Genomic DNA, 19,743 nt, shown 5'->3' on the forward strand with positions numbered 1-19,743 from the left:
ACTAATGTTGCAAAACTTGTTAGGTATTCATTCTGCGTCCCATTAGTACGCATGTACTCGACGTTACCCACTGCGGTGGCTCAGTGGCTATGGACGCGGGTTCGTTTCCCGGCCATGGCGGCAACTTTTCAGATTGAGGCGAAGAGCAAAAACGCCCGTGAGCCGAAGTTTCGGCGCATTAAGGATCCCCAGATGGTGAAAATTAATCCGTAGACCTCCACTACGGCGCGTCAGATATCCCGGGTGTAGCGTCGGTGCGTTAAACCCCCCGAAATTGAATCTTTGTTCTCGACGTTAACGACGCTCGTGCGTCAGCAGGGTGCTGAACAGGCGTCGTAGCGATGCGTGCTCCAATAATAAAGTGGCAGAGTCCACACTCTCAAAAAAAAAAAAAAAGGTCGTGGCACTTACTAACAGAACACTAACCAGTTACTTGTAACAGTATACACTAGGTACTTAGTGGATTTACTAACTGGCCATGCATAACCTAGTAAAAGTCACGCGTGACTACCTGGATCGGCTGAGCGCGCAGCACGACATAGATGCATTCAACACGCACATATCTTACTTCAGCAAATAAATTGAGCAAGAAAACCAACGGGATACACGAGGAGAGCGAGTATAACTTGGTTACCTTAAAAATACATCTGCTGTCCTTGCTTTTATACCCAGCAGCGGAAAGTCCTGTGAGAGAGTCAGTGGGCTTGTCGCAAAAATAAAATATTTTAGGGATAATTTTAGAATTATGCATTTTAATGTGACCATATACAAGTCAGCATGTGGATTTGCAAAAAACCTTTTAATCGTGATTTGGAATGGGAAAAGTGCTGTAGTTATCATGTTCAATCATTCATACAATTTTGTTACTCTCAGTGAACGTTAGTATCAAACAAGCAGCAGTTAGTGCATGGTCTAGACTAGTAACGATAGCATTTAGGTTCCATCTTAGTGGCAGGACCTACGTACCGTTCTGAAGGTGGTAAAGTTCGTAAGGAGTTAGTAACTACAACCCGTTACTACCTTTGTACTAGCATTTTTGTTAACATTGCACTGCATCGATCTTTCACACGCGTATACGTGTTGGATAGCAGCAGACTAGACTAATACACGGTCCCAGAAGCGCCCGTGTTTCTTTCTGAAGACGTTAGCCTTTCCAAGGATTTACACGCGAAAATTTTGGTCCGTCCGCCCGTCCGTCTGTCGAATCATCCGCCCGGCCTAAAGTTAAAGAATTCTTGAACGAGACGTTTATATAGGCAAAACATATGCAAAAAAATGCACGCTGATTCCTGCGCTCCATGGCGACAAGTAGCTCCGTTTGTCAGCGCGTTTGCGCGCTACTCCAATGTATACTCGAACTGTGTGGGGGCAATGCGTGTGCCGCAAGGAAGCGCTCATTCGCTTACGAAGCTCCTCTGGCGCCAGTCCGCACCCACGAGCAATTGAAACCCGTCGCTATTCGGTTTCGCCAAGTGCAGCGACCGCGGCTGGTGTGGATTGCCACAGGAGGACCCTCGAGAGACCTTACAGATCTGTTACGAGCTTCGGAGGTAAACACGTGCTTTACTGGGAGTTTAGCAGCGGCGGGTTTCTTACAGAAGGGACTTCAGATGTAATGAATTACTTTTTTTTAAATTTAAATTAGCCTGATATGTAACTCATATTACATTACTAAATTGCCTGACCAAAAGTAATTCGTTACATTACCCCTTACCGCATTAAGGAATTAAATTACTGTAATTTTATTGCAGTAATGTTGTTACTGCAATGTAATTAGCCGAGCTTTAAAGGAGCCATGAAGAGAAAATGCATGGTTTTATTCGAAAGATTTCGTGTTTTATAGTGCCCCCAGCGCTTGTCCGGATACAAACGATGCTTTATTCACTGAGAAATGAAACAATTTAAGTTAAAATTTTGATTTTCCCGCTAAATCGTTTGTCTTCGGGGTCTGCAATGACATCACAGGAACCGACCGCTCTGCAGCCTAGAGTACCTTCATTCACGCATCCGCCGTACAGGGTAGAGACGCTGCGCCGCCATTTTGGGTTGCTCGCTCGCCGCCGAAGCAAGTCATTGTGTCAAAACCGCGCTAAAATTATCGCTGCAACGTGGTTTACTGAAGAAGTTTGAATCATATTGTCTGTTTCGCGTTGCTAGGTCTCGTGGGAAACGAAAAGAATAACGCGTTGAGCCCGTTGGCCCAGTTGCGGCGGCACGGGACCGTTCAAAGGTTGTCTCCACCCTGTACAGCGGTGTTGGTTTGTTCCCGCGTTTCTTTACGTTACCCGAACCTAGATGGCGCCACCATACCGTGGCAAGCGTTTGGTTTGTTTTTGCCCGCATTTAAACCTGGCTTGTTTTTGTTCTGGGAGAAAATATTCGTTCCCTGAAACAGTGCTCGCTCGACAAATGGGGTCACGTAAGACACCGTTGCTTGCGTCAATCGGCCAGTGTCGTCTGAGACAACCCCAAGCCCCGTAGTGCTGTGCAGCTAAACCAAGCATGCTGTGCGCAGCACGAACAGCAGAACGCATCAGTACTTCTATGTTTACATGTGCTTTCGTAACTTCCACTGTTTGTCCCATCATTCTTATTGCTTTGTAAAGAATGTGCCCTAAATTTAAGCGCAAATCGCTCGTTCGTCTAGTTTGTGAGCTCTACTTAATTTGCGTCTGCTTCTGCCAGCCTCCGTCAATCGCAGAGCTTAGCTCATGTGACATCATAGGCTCTGTTGCGGGAAATGAGCTGGTGGGTCGCATGACCATTCCCGTTTTTCCTAATTATGTAGCTTATTTGAGCGAAGTTTACGTTAAAAGTGGTGTCAGTATGATTCTAACGAGACAATCTTTTGAATGAACCAAACTTGTGTTTTCTCTTCATGGCTCCTTTAAACGCGCGGGTCGGGAATACAGTATACGCGTTCCGGATAGGGGAGCATATTACGGGGTTCTGGCGGGCCTTGGCGTTGGCCCGGGTTGGCTTTCAGCCTTGAAATGATGGCCGCAAAGTGCATATACCGCAGATGGTCTTACTCGAGGCAGTGCACTCCCGCTCGAAAATTTTAATGTGGTTCAGCGTGCCTGAGGTACACGTGGACTGTGATACGCACAGCTGCATATTTAACATCATAGGGTTCTTTAACCTGCAACAAACGTCAGGCGCACAGGCTTTTGGCGACGGAAATACAGCCGCCGCGGCAGTGAACTGAGCTGTTTTTGTGACGGAGGCTAAAAATGGGTATGAAATTTCGGGGTGTACAGTACGTTACAGAACCGAAGGTGGTCTGAATTTTACCGTGCGGCCCTCCACTACGGCGTTCCTCATAACACGCGAAGCTTGGAAGAGTCAAACACCAATGTTAACTTCTTTTTTAACTCGCTTCCCAACTTTTGACCGAGGCCTGGGGCCATAGCAAGAGGGCTTACCGTTTTTTTTTCTTCAATAAACGCGTGTCCATTCTTTTCGCTTACCTATATGCACAACAACAATACACAGAAGGAAAAAAAATCAAATCACACATGTGCAATATGCAGTGGCTATTCTTATAGTGCGGTAGAACTGACAGGAGCAGAAGAGTCTGGGGCCCTGGAAGGAGGGCACCACCCCTAAGACAATCGCGACACCTCCTTTTTTTCCTAATAAACTTCTCTCTCTCTCTCTCTCTTATAGTGTCACCATAGGCGCACACTGTTCCTAATGCAATAGCGGTCTTTCTGCAAAGTCTCAGTTGACGAAGCCTTGAGTAGCATCGTATGTTTCTTCAAGCATATGTCACTCGTAGTTTTTTTAAAGTCATATTTCCCGTATGAATATCACAATTGCGTCTAAGTGTTAACTTATTTATTACCTTCAGCGGGAGTCAATACCTGAGAAGTTTTTCATTTTGTTTGTTTACTTACATGAGCGGCACGCAAAAAGCACGAGATAGATAGATAGATAGATAGATAGATAGATAGATAGAGAGAGAGAGAGAGAGAGAGAGAGAGAGAGAGAGAGAGAGAGAGAGAGAGAGAGAGAGAGAGAGAGAGAGAGAGAGAGAGAGAGAGAGAGAGAAAGTGGTTATTAAACAGATAATATTCACATGGCGAAGTTTTGCCTTTCGACAGAGGGAAGAGGTAAGAGGTCTCGAACCACCGTGAGGAAAACCCACGCGCAGAGGTAGTTCCTAGATAAGACTTAGCCAACGGTGGCAGTGGAACTCGAGAGAAAGATAATGGTTGACAAGCCGCAAGTCGCCCGCTCTCAGAAGAAGTGGCGTATTTCTCGTTCCAGTTAACATAACGGAAGACAAAAAAAAAGTGCTGCCGGATAAGCGTCTGCTGTGTGCGTGCGTGCGAGTGTGTCACAAGTGAAAGGCAATACGAGGAAAACACAGATGACCGCACGTGGAGAGGAGCTGGGGAAATAAAACAAGAAAGCGCCGAGGCCGCAGCGGCTGTGCGAGTCTAGGCGGGATACGCGACCTCACATCGCTGCCAATCGTCGCGTGCGCACGCCAGGGAGCAAGAGGGAGAACTTCGACGATGTTGTGGCTCATTCTGGCGACGGTGGCGTTGTTGGCACAGGCGCAGACTCCGGGGCCGTCGCTGCCGCGATGCCCGAACTCCGTGTGCGCCCAGGACCCGCACTGCATTTACGTCAGGGGTCTGGCAACGTGCTGGGACGTTGCAAACACCACCTCCGGAGCCTGCAAGTGTTGCCAGAACTGCATCGATAACGGTGAGCGCCCACTGCCACCGCTTTGTTTTCTATGCGTTCAACGGGGTGACCGTGGAAACTATGCTCCCGGTGGATTTCATCCGGTTGACCCCCAAATCTCCACATTATTTCGTTTTAAGGAGAAAGCCTCAAATGGCCCATTTAGCAAAAAAAAAAAAAAAAACTGCACAAATTCATGAATTATCTACTAATGCGTAGCATTCTTATGCCACCTGTCTTGAGTGTGAGTTTTCTCCATTCATTTTTTTTTTCTAAATCCTGCCCGACCAATTACCTCCAACTACGCTATTATACCGATTGCAGGTTAAACTTTTGCGAAATCTTTATTATCGTGGAAATGCAGGATGTTACGCGGTTCGCCATTTTCCGTACTTATTTTATATTTTTATTATGTCTTTAGTTTGTTAAAACTTCGTCCGACCAATTATGTCCATTTACGCTATTAGAACGATTACAGGTGGAAATTTCCCGAAATGTCATTACTGTGGAAATGCCATACGGTATATGTTTTGACATTTTCCGTAATTTTTAGATATATTTTTTATTTTTTTAGTTTTTCAAGATGTCGTTCGACCAATTATCTCCATTTACGTTATTACAACGATTACACTTGGAACTTTCGCGAAATCCCCATTATTGTGGAAATGCAGGGCGTTACACGGTTCGCCATTTTCCGTAATTATTTTATATTTTTCTTATTTTTTTAGTTTTTCAAAATTTCTTGCGACCAGTTATCTCCATTTACGCCATTGTAGCGCTTACAGGGGTAACTTCCGCGTTATCTGCATTTTTGTGGAAATGCAGGGCGTTACACAGTCCTGGCTGTGGGGGTACTCGGCAAAGAATGCCACGCATTAAAATCCGGTTTCCGGCGTTCAGCGTCCGTAACAGGAACGGCTCCTTCGGTAGTGTTTCCGTACCACGAGGCCTTCTATAGTGCCATGTTTAACTGGGCAGCGGCCACGAGTGTCTTTTTCGGAAGCTTTCCATAGCACGAGGCGTTTCACACCGGGATCTTAAACTCGGCAGTAGCGACATGTGGTCATCCACGTCAGTACAGCGCAGATAGAGAGAGCACGGGAGAACTCAGTGGGACGTAATGTTACATGGCGGCAGGAACGAGGGGCTGCAACATCCTCCGCCCCCTTTATCAATAACATATATGGCTTTCGAGTCCCACGGGTCGACAGTAAACGACCCGTTTTCCACCTCTTAACCGATGGAACAAACTGAAACAAAAGTGACTATGATCTACAAATGAAGCACCCTGCCAGATTCATTGAAACGAGGCGCTTGGCGGAAAGAAAACCTTCCAGGCAGGCTGTTTTGGCTAGCAGTTATACGCTGTATCGCTTTCCCCATCTAGCGTGCGTCAACGGAAGTCGAGTATAAACAAAGAATCGCACGCACTCGCGCTAGAGCTCGTGTAACACGCTCTGTAGGTCTGAATCTAACGTAAGTATCTTGACAAAATTTATACTGAAATTGGCTGCTAAGACGACTCTATCATTACGATGAGTTTCATTTACTTGTCGAAATTACTTAGTTCACAGTGAAGTTGTAAACGTTACAGAACTCCTGGCTGCTGTCAATACATGGCACCTTACGGAGGGAGTGTAGTTACAGAAAACGGCTGTGACTCTTTTTTTATCGAAACAATCCCCCCCCCCCCCCTCCAATTTTATGAGAATTACAAGCTACCACGTCGCTAACGTTACGCCAAGTTTCATTTACTTTTCATAATTACTTAGTTCCTGTCGGAACTAAGTAATTGCTCACTTTCTGTCCAGAATTCCTGTCTGCTGTCAATACATGACTTTTTGCTGGAGAGGAACGGACAGCCCCATGTTTGCCCGCTAAAATAAAACGTCTGGTCCTCTTAGGTTTCATTCAGCGAACTGCTTCGAAGTGTGCTCAATCTCAAATTACAAACAAATGTGTTTTGTTTCGTGCACTCCTTGGAGCTGCGCCCAGCTTCGTTGGTCATCCTTCTTCACACAGTGAAAGAACGCTGAATTTTTATTCTGTACGTGCCCCACTGCGTTCCGTCGGTCTCTCAAGCTTGCAGGAATGAAGGTAACAGAGCGAAATAATGGCGCCTGAGCAAGAGAACGCGTTTCTCAGCTTACACTAAACTTTTCAAGGCGACAGCCTTAGATCTCCATATTTCATCGAACGCGTGTAGCACAAAAATCTTCGTTAGGGTCACAGAATCGCACAGAAAATCAGAGCGTGAACCGGGGATAGCGCGTCGGGGAAGGGTAACTGCAGCACCAAATGAGGAAGCCGCCTTCAGAGGTGCAAAGTATCCACGCGGGCGAACAGGTGGCTCCTGGCGATGGCGCGCGAGCGAAACGATCTTCGGAGGGGCTCTCCAGGGGCTGGCCAAGTGGTGACGGGCGCTGCCGCGAAGTTCTAGACAAAGTTCAACAGCAGGTCAACAGAACGTCCAACTAGTAGCTACTCACCATCTACATTGCGTGGACACCAGGTCGCGCCATAAACTATCAGGGAATGAGACGGCACACGTCGCTTCCTGCGAATTAACTACCCGGTCATTCCCAGAAAGCAGAAAAGACATACCGGAATCCCTTAACCACCTCCCAGTCCCAAACCGTTATACAGATATCCGTTACCACAACTGACAAAATCGCCTCGTCTACGCCCTCCCTCACCCCTCTCTCAACAACAACGACGCACTCCTTTGGCGACGCCTACAAAGCCAAACATACGACACCACAAAAATCCTACACAACATATCACTAACCATTTACCCCTACGAACGACCATAGCTGTATCCAAGTGACGAACCTGTGCCGAACTACTCCCTGTAGTTCTGATACCATGAACTGGCCCATTAACTGCACATACCAGGAACTCGCCCATTCATTTATTAAACTGAGTCTTCGGAAACTACCAGAATCTGTTTATTAAAGCCAAGCTTTCCTTCTCACTGATGGCGGTGTCGTAAACAAAACGCACTGCAAGAAAGCTAATTTACACAATGGGAGGGCACATGATGGTGGTGATGACAGAAGCAAGAAAGCACCCTTAGGTCGGAATCGAAGCTGAATACCTGGCGTTATGTCGGCGACGCTTATCCGATTGCACCCTTCCGACACGGTCGAGGGGGGGCGCTCAACTTTCTCGTGAGGGATTCGCTTGCTGTCGTCTGAGCTTGGATTTTGACTCGCAGGTGGTTTACACTTGACTCTGAGTTTGAATGCAGCGGCTTTGACTTTGGCACTTCACCATTTTATTTTCACACGCAAGAAAACTTCGGGTTTCAACTATTGTCGTCGTTAGACGGAGGTGATTCGATTTTTTTTCCCTTTCCCTCCCTCCCCATCCCTTTCTTCCATCTGGACCAGTGGTTCTCCTTTTCCAGACAAACTCCCCCTTGAACACCACATATCACCTAGTATGGTTCTTGCCCCTACCACCCAAACCCCATCCCTTTCCCCTCCCTGCAGCAGTGGGAGTGCGGGCTAACCACCAGAGACGCAGATTAACCTTCTGTCTCGCGAAAGAGCGGCTGCCGCGGCTGCCGCGGCTCGCGGCTTTGCGGACTATACATAGAAGGCCACCAACAACACGATCTTCCTTTCCTATAAACGACTATCAGCAAGAACTTCTGTCGGTGGTCCAGAATGGCTTTTTGGCTTTTCCGCGCTTCCCGAACCGAAATCGGGCATTATCGCCCCAATTCAAACCCAGAACTTGGTGGTTTAACACGCCGACGCTAAACCTGGGTTATGAGGAGCGCCGAAGTGGAAGGCTACGAATCTTGGGATCTTTAACGTGCGCCGAAATCTCTACGCACGGGCGTTTTTGTTCTTTGCCTCCATCAGAAAAACGGACTCCAAGGCTCCAAGGCCGGGTTCGGTCCCCCGTCCTCGGAGTCAGCCACATAATAGCTTAGCCACTGAACAACCACGGTGGGGATCATCAGGTGCATTGCCCAGAGAACTGCTAAAGAACTCAACCACACCCAAACTATGTATTTATTTATTGCGGGATCTGCGGCGAGCCGTCTAGCGATCTCGCGGGCCGCCATTTTTCTCAATTCCGTCTGGTTGTTCTCGCGGGATGTTCCGAAATAACTGCATATATATATATATATATATATATATATATATATATATATATATATATATATATATATATATATATATATATATATATATATATATATCCACACGTAGAAAATACAAGTGCTCTTCCCGCTATGTGGCTTAACCGGTTAACCGGTTGAGCGCGCCTCAGGAACCCTTAAATGAGCCTCGCAATGCATCGATGGTGACTTACCGGCGTTTAATGGCATACTGAAACAGCGCGTGACGTAACAGACAATACGCACCTTCGACACGAGCTCTACTTATATATGCTGACATTTAGTGAAGTTGACAGTATACGTGTCGAATGTCTTGCTCCTCTGTGTCGTCCCGCGCTACTGCAACATGAATGGCTGCAAACCCGCCCAGTTACCTATCCTTGTCAAGCTAAGTGGGCACGGGGACTAGTTCAGTACATACAGTCGAAAATAGGGTTAGCTGGCCCTACAATGGGGGGAGGGATGTCAAATGTGTAGCGTTTACTCTTCCTTTTTTTTTCTGCAATTGCTTGTGAGCTTCCTGCCTTGCGGTCATCCAGTAATGACCCCGGCTTCTTGTTTCAATTCTTTCAGAACAATTTATAAGCGAGGAGTGCGCGCTGCAGCTTCTTGCCTGCGTGCCGCGGCAGTGCCCGCAGGTGAGGTGCAGGTACGGTTCCTACAAGCCGGACTGCGACTGCTGCAACAACTGTCTCCCAAAAGGTACGACGTCGAGCGGTCTGAATTGTGCGAATTTAATTTCTGGGCGAGTTCCTACTACTTGGGGACTACGAATGCCAAAAAAGAAATCATCAGCCCCCCTGAGATAGTCAGGAATTGTTACGGCAACCTAGTACGGCTGCGGTCTTTGCCCAGTACCCCAAAGCAAAGACGTGTTGCTCCTTGCAAAATTGGCTCTGGTGGAAGTGTCGCGTGTAACTTCCAGCCGTCGCCAAAAGTTAAGCTATGGCCTATGGAGGTCCCCGCATGCTGACTTCGTAATGCGAAAGCAGTGAATGGCCCACTGTACGAAAAAGCCGGCGTCGAAGTAGGCGTATGCCTCGACGACCCACTTGTCTAACCCTAACCCACTTGTCTCGGAACAGTTCCATAGCGCCAAGCGTTTCATAGCGTGGGCCTAAACTCAGCCGTAGCGAAAGGTGGCCGTTGGCGCCACTACGCCGCAGATGAAGTCAGGGAGTGGAGGAACGCAGCTAAGCGAGCCAACAGGCAGGCAGATGAACACGCCATCGTCATCAACCCTCCCGTTACACGGCGGCAGGAACGAGCAGCGGTGCAACGTGTTGGAGGCAGATCGAAGCCACTCGAAAGTGTTTAGGCAGAAGTGGTGCGTGAAGCAAAGCGTCTGAAGAGGCTAAGCTTTGCATTCACGCTTGCATTGTAATGATGAACTCGCGCTGGGGCCTTATAATTTTCGCTGTTCGTTTACGCAGCGAACTGGCCACTGCGGCCGAGTTAGCCATACCCCATGCAAGCTCGCTGGCCTCGGCGTTTAGCTTATCTGTCTTGCCGATATTTCCCCTCTTGGGTATTGGCTGTCTGAGCTTCGTTCCTCCCTCACTCGGTGGTTACGTCATCTAAACTAATAAAAGAGTATAACTGCACAAGAATGAATTCCGCTGATGGGACGTATAGTCCTTGCATTTACTACGAAGCACAACCGCTGTCCCACATGGAAGCTGAGCGATGATGTAATTATTTTCTTTTGCACAGAATGCGACGGCTTGGGTAATTCACCGCGGCCAAACTGCGCGGTCGTGCGCTGCCGTGGGTGCCCCGACGGAACGGAGGCGTTCACGTGCCCCAACACTTGTTGCCCCGTCTGCCTGCAGAGATAGTGTCGGCGTCTTGAAGGACTCCATTCCGTGGTTGCCTACGCGCCCTTGGTGTCCACTCACATGAACATAAAATAAAGCCATCATTCTGTCTGCACTGTGCACTTCTGTGCGGTTTGCGTGCATGTTTTATCTTGGTAGCAACTACATAACTTGGAACAGCAGAGCAGGTTGTGCTGTCTACCAGCAAGTTGCAAGTGTGGTTTCATGGTTTCATTTTGTTGGAAAGGGTATAAAAAGCAATAAAGGGCCATAGAAATTTGTCATTTAAGTTTTTCACCGAAACAGGTTAGTCATTAACCGGAATGTAAACTCGACCCACCTATACCGACCTTGTTTCGGCTTCCGCGGTGGATTTGTCAATACCCCCCTGGCGCCCTCTCGCACCGCCATCTCACGGTTGCTGTGTGAGTTGAACGAAGCGTCGGTCGGAAGGTTGGAACAGTTGGAAGCACTTCGTCAGTTTGAAGTAGACAGGGCAGAGTGTTTGCATACCTAACATCTATATCAGCCACAAAATTTTCGTCAGAAGACATGTAAATCGGACCGTTTTCCATAGGATCGCTTCCCATAGAAATGGCGTAGTTTGAATATTGTTGGCTGTTCGGTACAATTTTAAACTTTCGAGTTGCTGAACGTGGGTAACAGCTTCATCGATGCCTACTTTGTAACTTTCGCGTTGTTTCTAAGTTTCTGCCACTTTGCGCTCGCTAAAAACGTAAGGTATTTGCGTGTACTCATTTTTTCCCGCACAATTTTGGTGTAATCGGCAAGTTACGTGTGGCAATCGCTAGTGTGCTGCGTAACGTCACAGCGTATACCCCATTTTATTAGTTATATCGTATGCTCGGTCTCGTTATTGGCGTACTCTGCTCCTTTGATCGGGATGGTTGGCCATTACGGTGCGCTGTCGGGTGTGGTGGAGATGATCAACTACTGCTTTTCAGTGTGTGCAGGGTGGATACAAGGAAATGCTAATAACAGAACGCACAACCTTTGATACATGATCACTGTCTAACTTCGGATCTAAAAGCTCCGCGCATGCACTGCTGTCTCAAGGCGTTTGAGTACGTTAGATAGGATGCCTGCTCAGAGGAGTGAAGCCGCACATTTTGAACGTGAGTACGCAGCAAAGCGGGAGACACCGCGATATTACCGCGAGAGCGTTACTATGCACATTGGGCGATTTTCGGTGGACGCACACTGTCCGCAGCAGCCGTACTCATGGAGCGTCCTCGGAAGGACATCATCACCACCAACCGGAAACAGCGTCGCAACAGCCTGAGGCAAACGCACGGATGAAGCTGGAATCGGGCGCAGCGACCCGATCGGGCGCAGTTAAGGGCAGAGGGCTGGCGTTCGCGTTGTAATGTCCTCACCAATCAAGCTCCAGAGGCTCAGCAAAGATACATGTCCTGTAGAAAAAGAATATACTGCTGTAGCGTTGGACACCAAAACAAGTACGTGAAATGCGATAGAGGGGTCGTGTACCGTGTTTCGTTAGCCTGCAGAAGGGTATATGTAGGGCAGACGGCACGGTGCGTCAACTCCAGGTTGCGCGAACATCAAAATAACGTACACAAAAGAAAGGATGGGAACCTATCGACTCACTGCGGTGAATGCCCCAAGTGTGAGCCGTACTTTCGAAACTCGGTGATATTGTTTCACGACTCTGATCAGCGCACGCGGGAGATAGTGGAGGCAGCTGAAATGCAACTAGGCGATTTCGAGTGTGTCAGTACGACATCGGTAGCCTTGTCCGATAAGGAGGCAGCGTTTTTTTTTTTTTTTTAAAGAACTGCTCGTGGTAGTGACTGACACGTGTGGGACAGTGACAAGCGATTCCGTTATTTTAATATCTGTATAATCGTAACCATTTCTGCATCTCTTGTATTTTTGCTGCTATATATTTCCCCCTAATTCAATAAAATTGAGTTGGAAGTAGCGCTTGTCCTTGTCTTCTGTGTCCGTGTGTTTTTCTACGCTTAAGATGAACGTTATGGAATACCAACTAGCCCGAACGCAAGCCATTCTTCAAAAACACGTTTGTTTGTAATTTGCGATTGAACACACTTCCTACCTAATTGCTGAATGAAACTTAGGAGGTCCAGAGTTCCATTCTAGCGGACAAACACGGGGCTATCCATTGCTTTCCCGCATCGTAGGCATCTTACTGTGTGTGTAACACACCAACCCAAACCGCTCGACCACGGAGGACAGTAGTCAGGTCGCATCGGGCCGTGAGACGTCCACGTTGAATTCTCTCACTAACACAATGGGCATGTCATCGGTGTTGTTTATTAATTCGAATGAAATGAGAAAAGAAGGATGCACTGCGGTTATTGCACCCACTCAACGGGTACACGTGTATACAATGCAGTGTGAATATATGGAGGAGAGACTAGGTCAGGTAGAAAGTCTTTAGGGTCGCGCAGCGGCAGGTATCCCTTGCAGGCGGGTGAGCGCGCTCAAGCGCCGATGCACAGAACGCCTGAGCCGCACAGTCCATAAAGACTAGCTGCGTGTGCACCCTGTCCAACATCCGTGCATGCATAAAGGTGCAACCAGTGATGTGCGCGTGCTTATAAGTGAAAGACACCAGCCAAAATGTCGCTCCAGAAGCCCTTCCAGCTAGACAGGAAAAACACTGGCCAAAACGTCACACCAGGAGCCCTTCAAGATGGAAACCCAGAACACTAGCCCTTGGGTGCACTTATGCTAATTACCATTATACATATCCGGTTATATATTGCTAGCCTCCACAGGTCAACATACTTTTCCCCTGAACTAAGTCATAGGCAGCTTCACTCTAAAAATCGAATCACACATGCGTCATGCGATGGCCGTTCTCATAGTGTCACTGAAGACGCGCATGATTCTAAATCGCAGTCATTCTGCAAATTCTCAGTGGAAGAAGTCTTGAGCAGCATCACGTGTTTCTTCCTGCATCTTTCACCCGTAATACACTGATAATTGTGACTTCTAAAGATATTGCTCATATGAATATCTCAATTACGTCTCAGAGTCATTTATTACCTCCAACGGGTGTCGCTACTTGCGACATTTCCAATTTTGTTTGTTGATTTGTATGAGCGGCACGCAAAAAGCACGAACCGCCGTCAGGAAAAGCCACGTGTAGAGCCAGTTCGCTAGATAAGACTTAGCTAACGGTGGCAGTGGAACTGTAGACCAAGATAATGTTTGAAAAGCGGCAAGTCCTCCACTCTCAGCAGTGTGTCCAGAAGAAGTGGCGTATGGCGTATTTCTCGTTCCAGTTAACATAACGACAGACGAAAAAAAAAATGCTGCCGGATAAGCGTCTGCTGTGTGCGTGCGTGCGAGTGTGTCACAAGTGAAAGGCAATACAAGGAAAACACAGATGACCGTACGTGGCGAAAAGTGAAGTGGGGAAATAAAACAAGAAAGCGCCGAGGCAGCAGCGGCTGTGCGAGTCTGTCGGCGGCTGCGCGACCTCACATCGCTGCCAATCGTCGCGTGCGCACGCCAGGGAGCAAGAGGGAGAACTTCGACGATGTTGTGGCTCATTCTGGCGACGGTGGCGTTGTTGGCACAGGCGCAGACTCCGGGGCCGTCGCTGCCGCGATGCCCGGACTCCGTGTGCGCCCGCGACCCGCACTGCATTTACGTCAGGGGTCTGGCAACGTGCTGGGACGTTGCAAACACCACCTCCGGAGCCTGCAAGTGTTGCCAGAACTGCATAAATAACGGTGAGCGCCCAATCGCAAGCCACCGCTTTGTTTGCAACGCGTTCAATGGGGTAACCGCCGGATGGGTTTCATCCGCTTGACCTTAAATATCAGCGTAAGTTATTTTTTAAACTTGAACCTTGTACGCCCACTTTAACGATAACAAACATAGCTTTTGATTCCAACGATTGGATAGTAAACGACCTTTTTCTCCCTCTTAACGGGTGGAACAAACGAAAGGACCACTCATTTACAAATGAACCCCCTGCGGTAGGTCAAAACGCTTGGAGAAAAGAAGTTGGTAGCATTGTTCTGGCTAGCAGCTTTTATTTTATCCTTAGTATAAAACGTTTTCAAAACTTCTATTTTTTTTTAGTGTCCCAGCTAAAGGATCAATTTTATTAAGCATTTGTCCATTTATTTATCACCTTCCGGTCCCGTGTTTCACGGTTTTATTTTTCTACGTTGAAATTGTTAGCCACTGGTCGTTCACATTAGTAGGATGAAGGTCTTTCTTAATAGTGACGGCCACTCGGTTCTATCCTGCACCAGCAGTGTGCACATCTTTGCTCCTCCCTCCCTGACCGTGTTCCCTACATCTTTCGGTATGTTCCCCCTTGCACGGCAACTATTCTGTCGCTCCGAGCTATGTCAAGCCGAAGATTAGTTCAATGCTTGCTTCCTACCCTTACATCTATCATCTCTTCTCGCACGAGTCGGTGCCCTCATCGCAGTTATTTGCAGACGTGCCTCTCCATAAGGGCCCAAGTTTCTGGAGCGTAGGTGAGAACAAAGGTACCGCACGCACGCTTGAGTTACAAGTTGGGTGGGTTTCCTGCAAGCCCGCCGGCGTCAGCTTAGGTTTGATATTCGTTTGACAACGAATTCGGAGCAAAAGTTCATCGGTTTGCCATAAACATCACCCAAATAAAAGAGCAATGCTCGCTTGCAACAGACTTCGGGTGAGCCCGATGTATTTTCTAACTTTCTGTAGGGGGGTCTGAAAGCAGTTGGGATGTACAGTCGTCAGAAGTGTTAGTAACAACAAAGAAGCGGGTGCTAGCTTATGCACAGAGCGACAGCTTGCGATAGCCACCTGAGAATCTTGGGCGGCTGATGATCTAGGCGCACGAGCGTTAACCTTATGCACTCAGTTGCTCCAGCGCATGCCGACAACCTCGCTGATTAGCCCGCGCACTATCGTCAGCTACCGCTTTCTGCATAGGCTGGCACCTCGTTCTTTACTGTTGCTGACACTTTTGATGTCTGGAACGATTGCATGCTCCCCTCTTTACGCCTGTGTGTTTCGCCTACTTGCTTTCTTCATAACAGGGTACACGGCTCATTCTGGTGCCTTTTATCTAAATATGTTTCGTTAAGCACGTACAGAATGCCTTCATTGCAATTTGCAAACATCGCGTATACATTAACAAGGTAAAGATGACGTGGAAATTCTAAAATATACAGAATGGTGTATTTCTCGGTAGATAATAGTACCACAAATATGTAAGTTTTACCTTAAAACGTTTTCTCGCTACAAGAAATTACATCCGCATACAACCGGCGCACCCTTTCTCAATCACTGCCAAATCTATCACTTGGACACCAAGCCAACCTTCACTGCCCCAGACCAAAACTGCCCTGGTGATGTAGACATTTTGTAAATGGGCTCAACACAAATAAAGCCTTTTAACCCTAAGCTTTAGTACCAGAACAACAGGCTAGGAGCAAGAGCAAATCACCAACGCGCATCCATGAGTGCTTCAGGCTGGTTTCGGTTTAGCTTTTCCACGCTACTCTATCCGAAATTACTACGACTATACTCTTCACGCCAAATGGCTTAGCACGTTGAGAGCGCCTCAGAGCTCTTAAATGAAATTTGTAATGCATCGATGGTGAGTCACCGACGTTTATAGGCATAGTCAAACAGCGCGTGACGAAACAGATAATACGCGCAAGCTCTACTTTATGTAAAATTCAGTCAAGTTTACAGTAACCGTATTGTCGTTTGTCTTGCTTCTGTGTCATCCCGGGCTGCTGCAACATAGACAGATATCAACCCGCCCAATAATCCATTCCTGTGAAGTGCAATGGGCACGTATTCGGGGAGTAATTCAGTACGTACAGCTTAAAATGGGTGATAACTGGACCTGCTGATGACAAGGGGAAGGGGAGGTGTAGTATTTGCGCACTTGCTTTGTCTTTCTGCAACTGCTCGCCAGCTTCCTGCCTTGTGTCCATCAAGTAACGACACCGGCTTCTTGTTCGCTCTTTCAGAACAATTTCTAAGCGAGGAGTGCGCGCGCCAGCTGCTTGCGTGTGTGCCGCGGCGGTGTCCGCAGGTGAGGTGCGCGTACGGTTCCTACACGCCGGACTGCGACTGCTGCAGCAAATGTCTCCCAAAAGGTAAGACGTCGGGCGGTCCGCATTGTGTGTATTGAATTTCTGGACAAGTTTCAATTACTTGGAGGCGACGAAGGCCGAAAGATTGCTGTGGTTTAGCGTTGGTTAACACTACAGCGAAAGCTTCGCTGCCCTAGCTAGTTCCATTGTCGAGGTGGGGTCGAGGTATGGTTTCGCAATGTTGTAAAGACATGTTTGCGATGAATACGCTGTTTATTCATAATCTTTTTTCGCCTCACGGCGCTGTTTGAGCCTCGCCGCTGCACGAGCGGCACAGCTGGATGTTCGTGTTCCGCCAACGCACACGGCTCTGCACCGCACGTAGCCTCCTGGCCTACCTTCGTGGCGCGCGCTTATCGCTGCGGCGGCGGTCTCCTCGACTTCCTCTGTCAGGCGGCGACAACACAGATCCCGCGCGCGTCTACGTTCCCTCCTCGCCTATCGCTCCCCTGCGCCTATCTCCCCGCCATCGGGCCGCTGCTCCATGCCGGGCGTTCGTTGAAGGGGGTGTGGTTTCACCTCTAGCTCTCAAGGTCAAAACTGGTCACCCCGCGAAGACTCCCGGAGGTAGCGCAGTGTAGCTTTCGCCACAAAAGAAATCGTCAGTGACCCAGCGATAGTCCGGAATTATTGTGGCAATCTTAGTGCACTGAACTGCCGCGGTCTTTGCCCATTGCTCCGAAGCGAAGACATGTTGCGCCTCCCCAGCACACTGACCCGCCACATCGACTCGGGTGAAAGGGTGGCGTGTAGCTGGCGCCCCGCAAACGTTCGGCTATGGTATATCGAAGATCCCGCATGCTTTTTCTCAACATTGCATTCTCCATTGTACTGCAACTATGAATTCGGACTAGGGTATTGTGTATTTTCGGTGTCCGTTTACGCCGCGTACTAGCCACTCACGGCTGAGTTAATCATATCCCATGAAAGCGCGGCCCTCGTCGTGTCCCTCACCTGGTTTGCATACATTTTCCTTCTTAACTATCGGCTGTCTGAGCTCCTTCCTCTCTCCATCCTCCTGGGTGTATTTATTTTTATGATGGAGTATCATTGCACAATCGTGTTTCCGCTAATGTGACGTAGTCTTTGTATTCATGCATGGGGGAGCACGACAGCTGTCGCTCCTGGGAGTTGAGTGATAACGTAGTTATTCTCTTTGGCCCAGAATGCGACGGTGTTGGTGATTCGGAGCGGCCAAACTGCGCGGTCGTGTTCTGCCGCGCGTGCCCCGACGGCACGGAGGCGTTCACGTGCCCCAACACTTGTTGCCCTGTCTGCCTTCAGAGATAGCGTCTGCATCGTGAAGAACCCATTCCGCGGATGCATATGCGTCCATGGTGCGCACGCTCAGACACTTGAAATAAAGTCATCATTCTGCCTGCACTGCACGTTTCTGTGCGGGTTGTGCGCATGTTTTACCCTGTTTGCAACTACATAAGTTGGAGCAGCAATGAAGATTTATGTCTACCAGAAGTTGCGTGTATGCTTCCATCTTTTTAGGAAGAGGGTCAAGAAAAACAGTCATAAGCTGTAAAAGTTTGCAAACTTAGCTTTTACCAATAGAGGTACCGGTCATTTACCGAACTTCTTTCGGCTTCCATGGCACTATGGTTAAATGCACGCGCTTGCCGCCGGAGCTGCGGCGAGTGCGCGCATTCAGGCACCCATATTATGGCACGTTCTTCTGGCGCCTTCTCGCATTGCCGTCTCACGTTTGGCGTGAGAATCGAACGAAATGTTTGTTGAAAGGATGCAACAGTCGGCACCGGCTGCTCAGTTTAAAGTGGAGAAGGCAGAGTGTTTTCATACGTAACATCTATGAGCAGAAAAATTTCAGTCATAAAAGATATGTAAATGGGCCCGCTTAAAGAAATTGGTATGGCGTACTTTGAATGCTGTTGGCTGTTCGGTGAAATTTTAAACGGTCTAGTAGCTCAACTGCAAGCTTTTGAACGCTTTTTTCTAAGTTTCTGGCGGTTTGCGCTCGTTGAACTTTACGTAAAATATTTTCGTGTAGTTATTTTTTCCGCACAATTGTGGTGTAATCGGCAAGTGTTGCGTAACGTCACAGCGTACACCCAATTTTATTAGTTCTATGGTATGCTTGGTCTCATTATTGGCCTACTCAGTCATTTGATCGTGCTCATGGAGCGTCCACGTAAGGACAGCACCACCGCCAACCGGAAACGGCGTCGCAGCAGCCTGAGGCGAGCGGACGGCTGAAGCTGGAATCGGGCGCAGCGACCCCCGGAGTGTGGACGAGAGGGGCGCGGCGATCAGTTATTGTTACTGCTCGTCGCTGATGACGGATGCGGTGGGCACACCGGGCCGAACGAATGTCACTACATAAGGTTACAGAGTATCGGCACTCTTTTCCCCTACTGTTCCGTGCCGCCACCGTGATCATTGGTCAGTTCGCATCACGTGACATTTGTTTACACTGCGACGGTTCATGGGCACCGCCATTTTGTTGTTTATGCGTTTTATGTCGGGCAACTGTGGTAGACTCAGCTTGTCATCTGGGCTCTGCGGCTGCGCGCGACTAGCGTCGTTCCGAACTCGAATCAAAGATAACGCGTTTCGTAGCATTTCAGCTGCCGAAGTATGTTCGAAGATTCCGCGTTGCTGAGTCCTCGGCAGTGTTGTTTACAAATGACCTCGTCAAAGATAGCGGCGAGGCCGCAGAAGCGGCAATCTGGCAACACTGAAAAACAACAAAATGGCCGCCGTTGCTCACTTGCGGGCCTCAGTGACGGTACTCTGTATCTTATTTAGTGACACTAAACCCAACTTCCGACTGGCTGGCATTCGGTGGCCGTTGGCAAAGCGCGGAGTCATCGGACGGCTAGTCTCCGGCAGTGCAAAACTAGGGAGCCTACATGCGCCGCGCCTAGGCGCGGGGCATGTAGGCTCCCCATGCGAAACATAAAACAAGCGCCCTCTACGCATGAAAATAATTGGGGGA

General features: G+C 48.4%; 1 protein-coding gene across 3 annotated transcripts; it reads left to right on the plus strand.

Annotated features, from left to right (window-relative positions):
* The first annotated feature begins 4,368 nt into the window (after positions 1-4,368).
* On the plus strand, positions 4,369-18,161 carry LOC144155109 (uncharacterized). 3 transcript variants are annotated; one of them, XM_077686362.1, is made up of 3 exons: positions 4,369-4,719; positions 16,653-16,781; positions 17,944-18,161. In XM_077686362.1, exons 1-3 carry the CDS (start codon positions 4,524-4,526, stop codon positions 18,066-18,068), a joined length of 450 nt encoding a protein of 149 aa, XP_077542488.1. In that variant the 5' UTR covers positions 4,369-4,523; the 3' UTR covers positions 18,069-18,161. The 3 variants fall into 3 exon arrangements, with proteins under 3 accessions (XP_077542488.1, XP_077542487.1, XP_077542486.1); XM_077686361.1 differs by lacking the exons at positions 16,653-16,781; positions 17,944-18,161 and adding exons at positions 9,407-9,535; positions 10,547-10,770 and having other exon boundaries at positions 4,375-4,719; XM_077686360.1 differs by lacking the exon at positions 4,369-4,719 and adding an exon at positions 14,090-14,396.
* The last annotated feature ends 1,582 nt before the right edge of the window (positions 18,162-19,743 follow it).

The sequence above is a fragment of the Haemaphysalis longicornis genome, unplaced genomic scaffold, assembly GCF_048455015.1.
Source record: "Haemaphysalis longicornis isolate Haplotype H1 unplaced genomic scaffold, Haemaphysalis longicornis Haplotype H1 scaffold_1, whole genome shotgun sequence".
Classification (NCBI taxonomy): domain Eukaryota; kingdom Metazoa; phylum Arthropoda; class Arachnida; order Ixodida; family Ixodidae; genus Haemaphysalis; species Haemaphysalis longicornis.

Coding starts and splice junctions, on each gene's coding strand:
- LOC144155109 (XM_077686362.1), top strand. CDS start 4,524: ATGTTGTGGCTCATTCTGGCGACGGTGGCGTTGTTGGCACAGGCGCAG. Junction 4,720..16,652: donor CCAGAACTGCATCGATAACG/GTGAGCGCCCAC, acceptor TCGCTCTTTCAG/AACAATTTCTAAGCGAGGAG. Junction 16,782..17,943: donor CAGCAAATGTCTCCCAAAAG/GTAAGACGTCGG, acceptor TCTTTGGCCCAG/AATGCGACGGTGTTGGTGAT.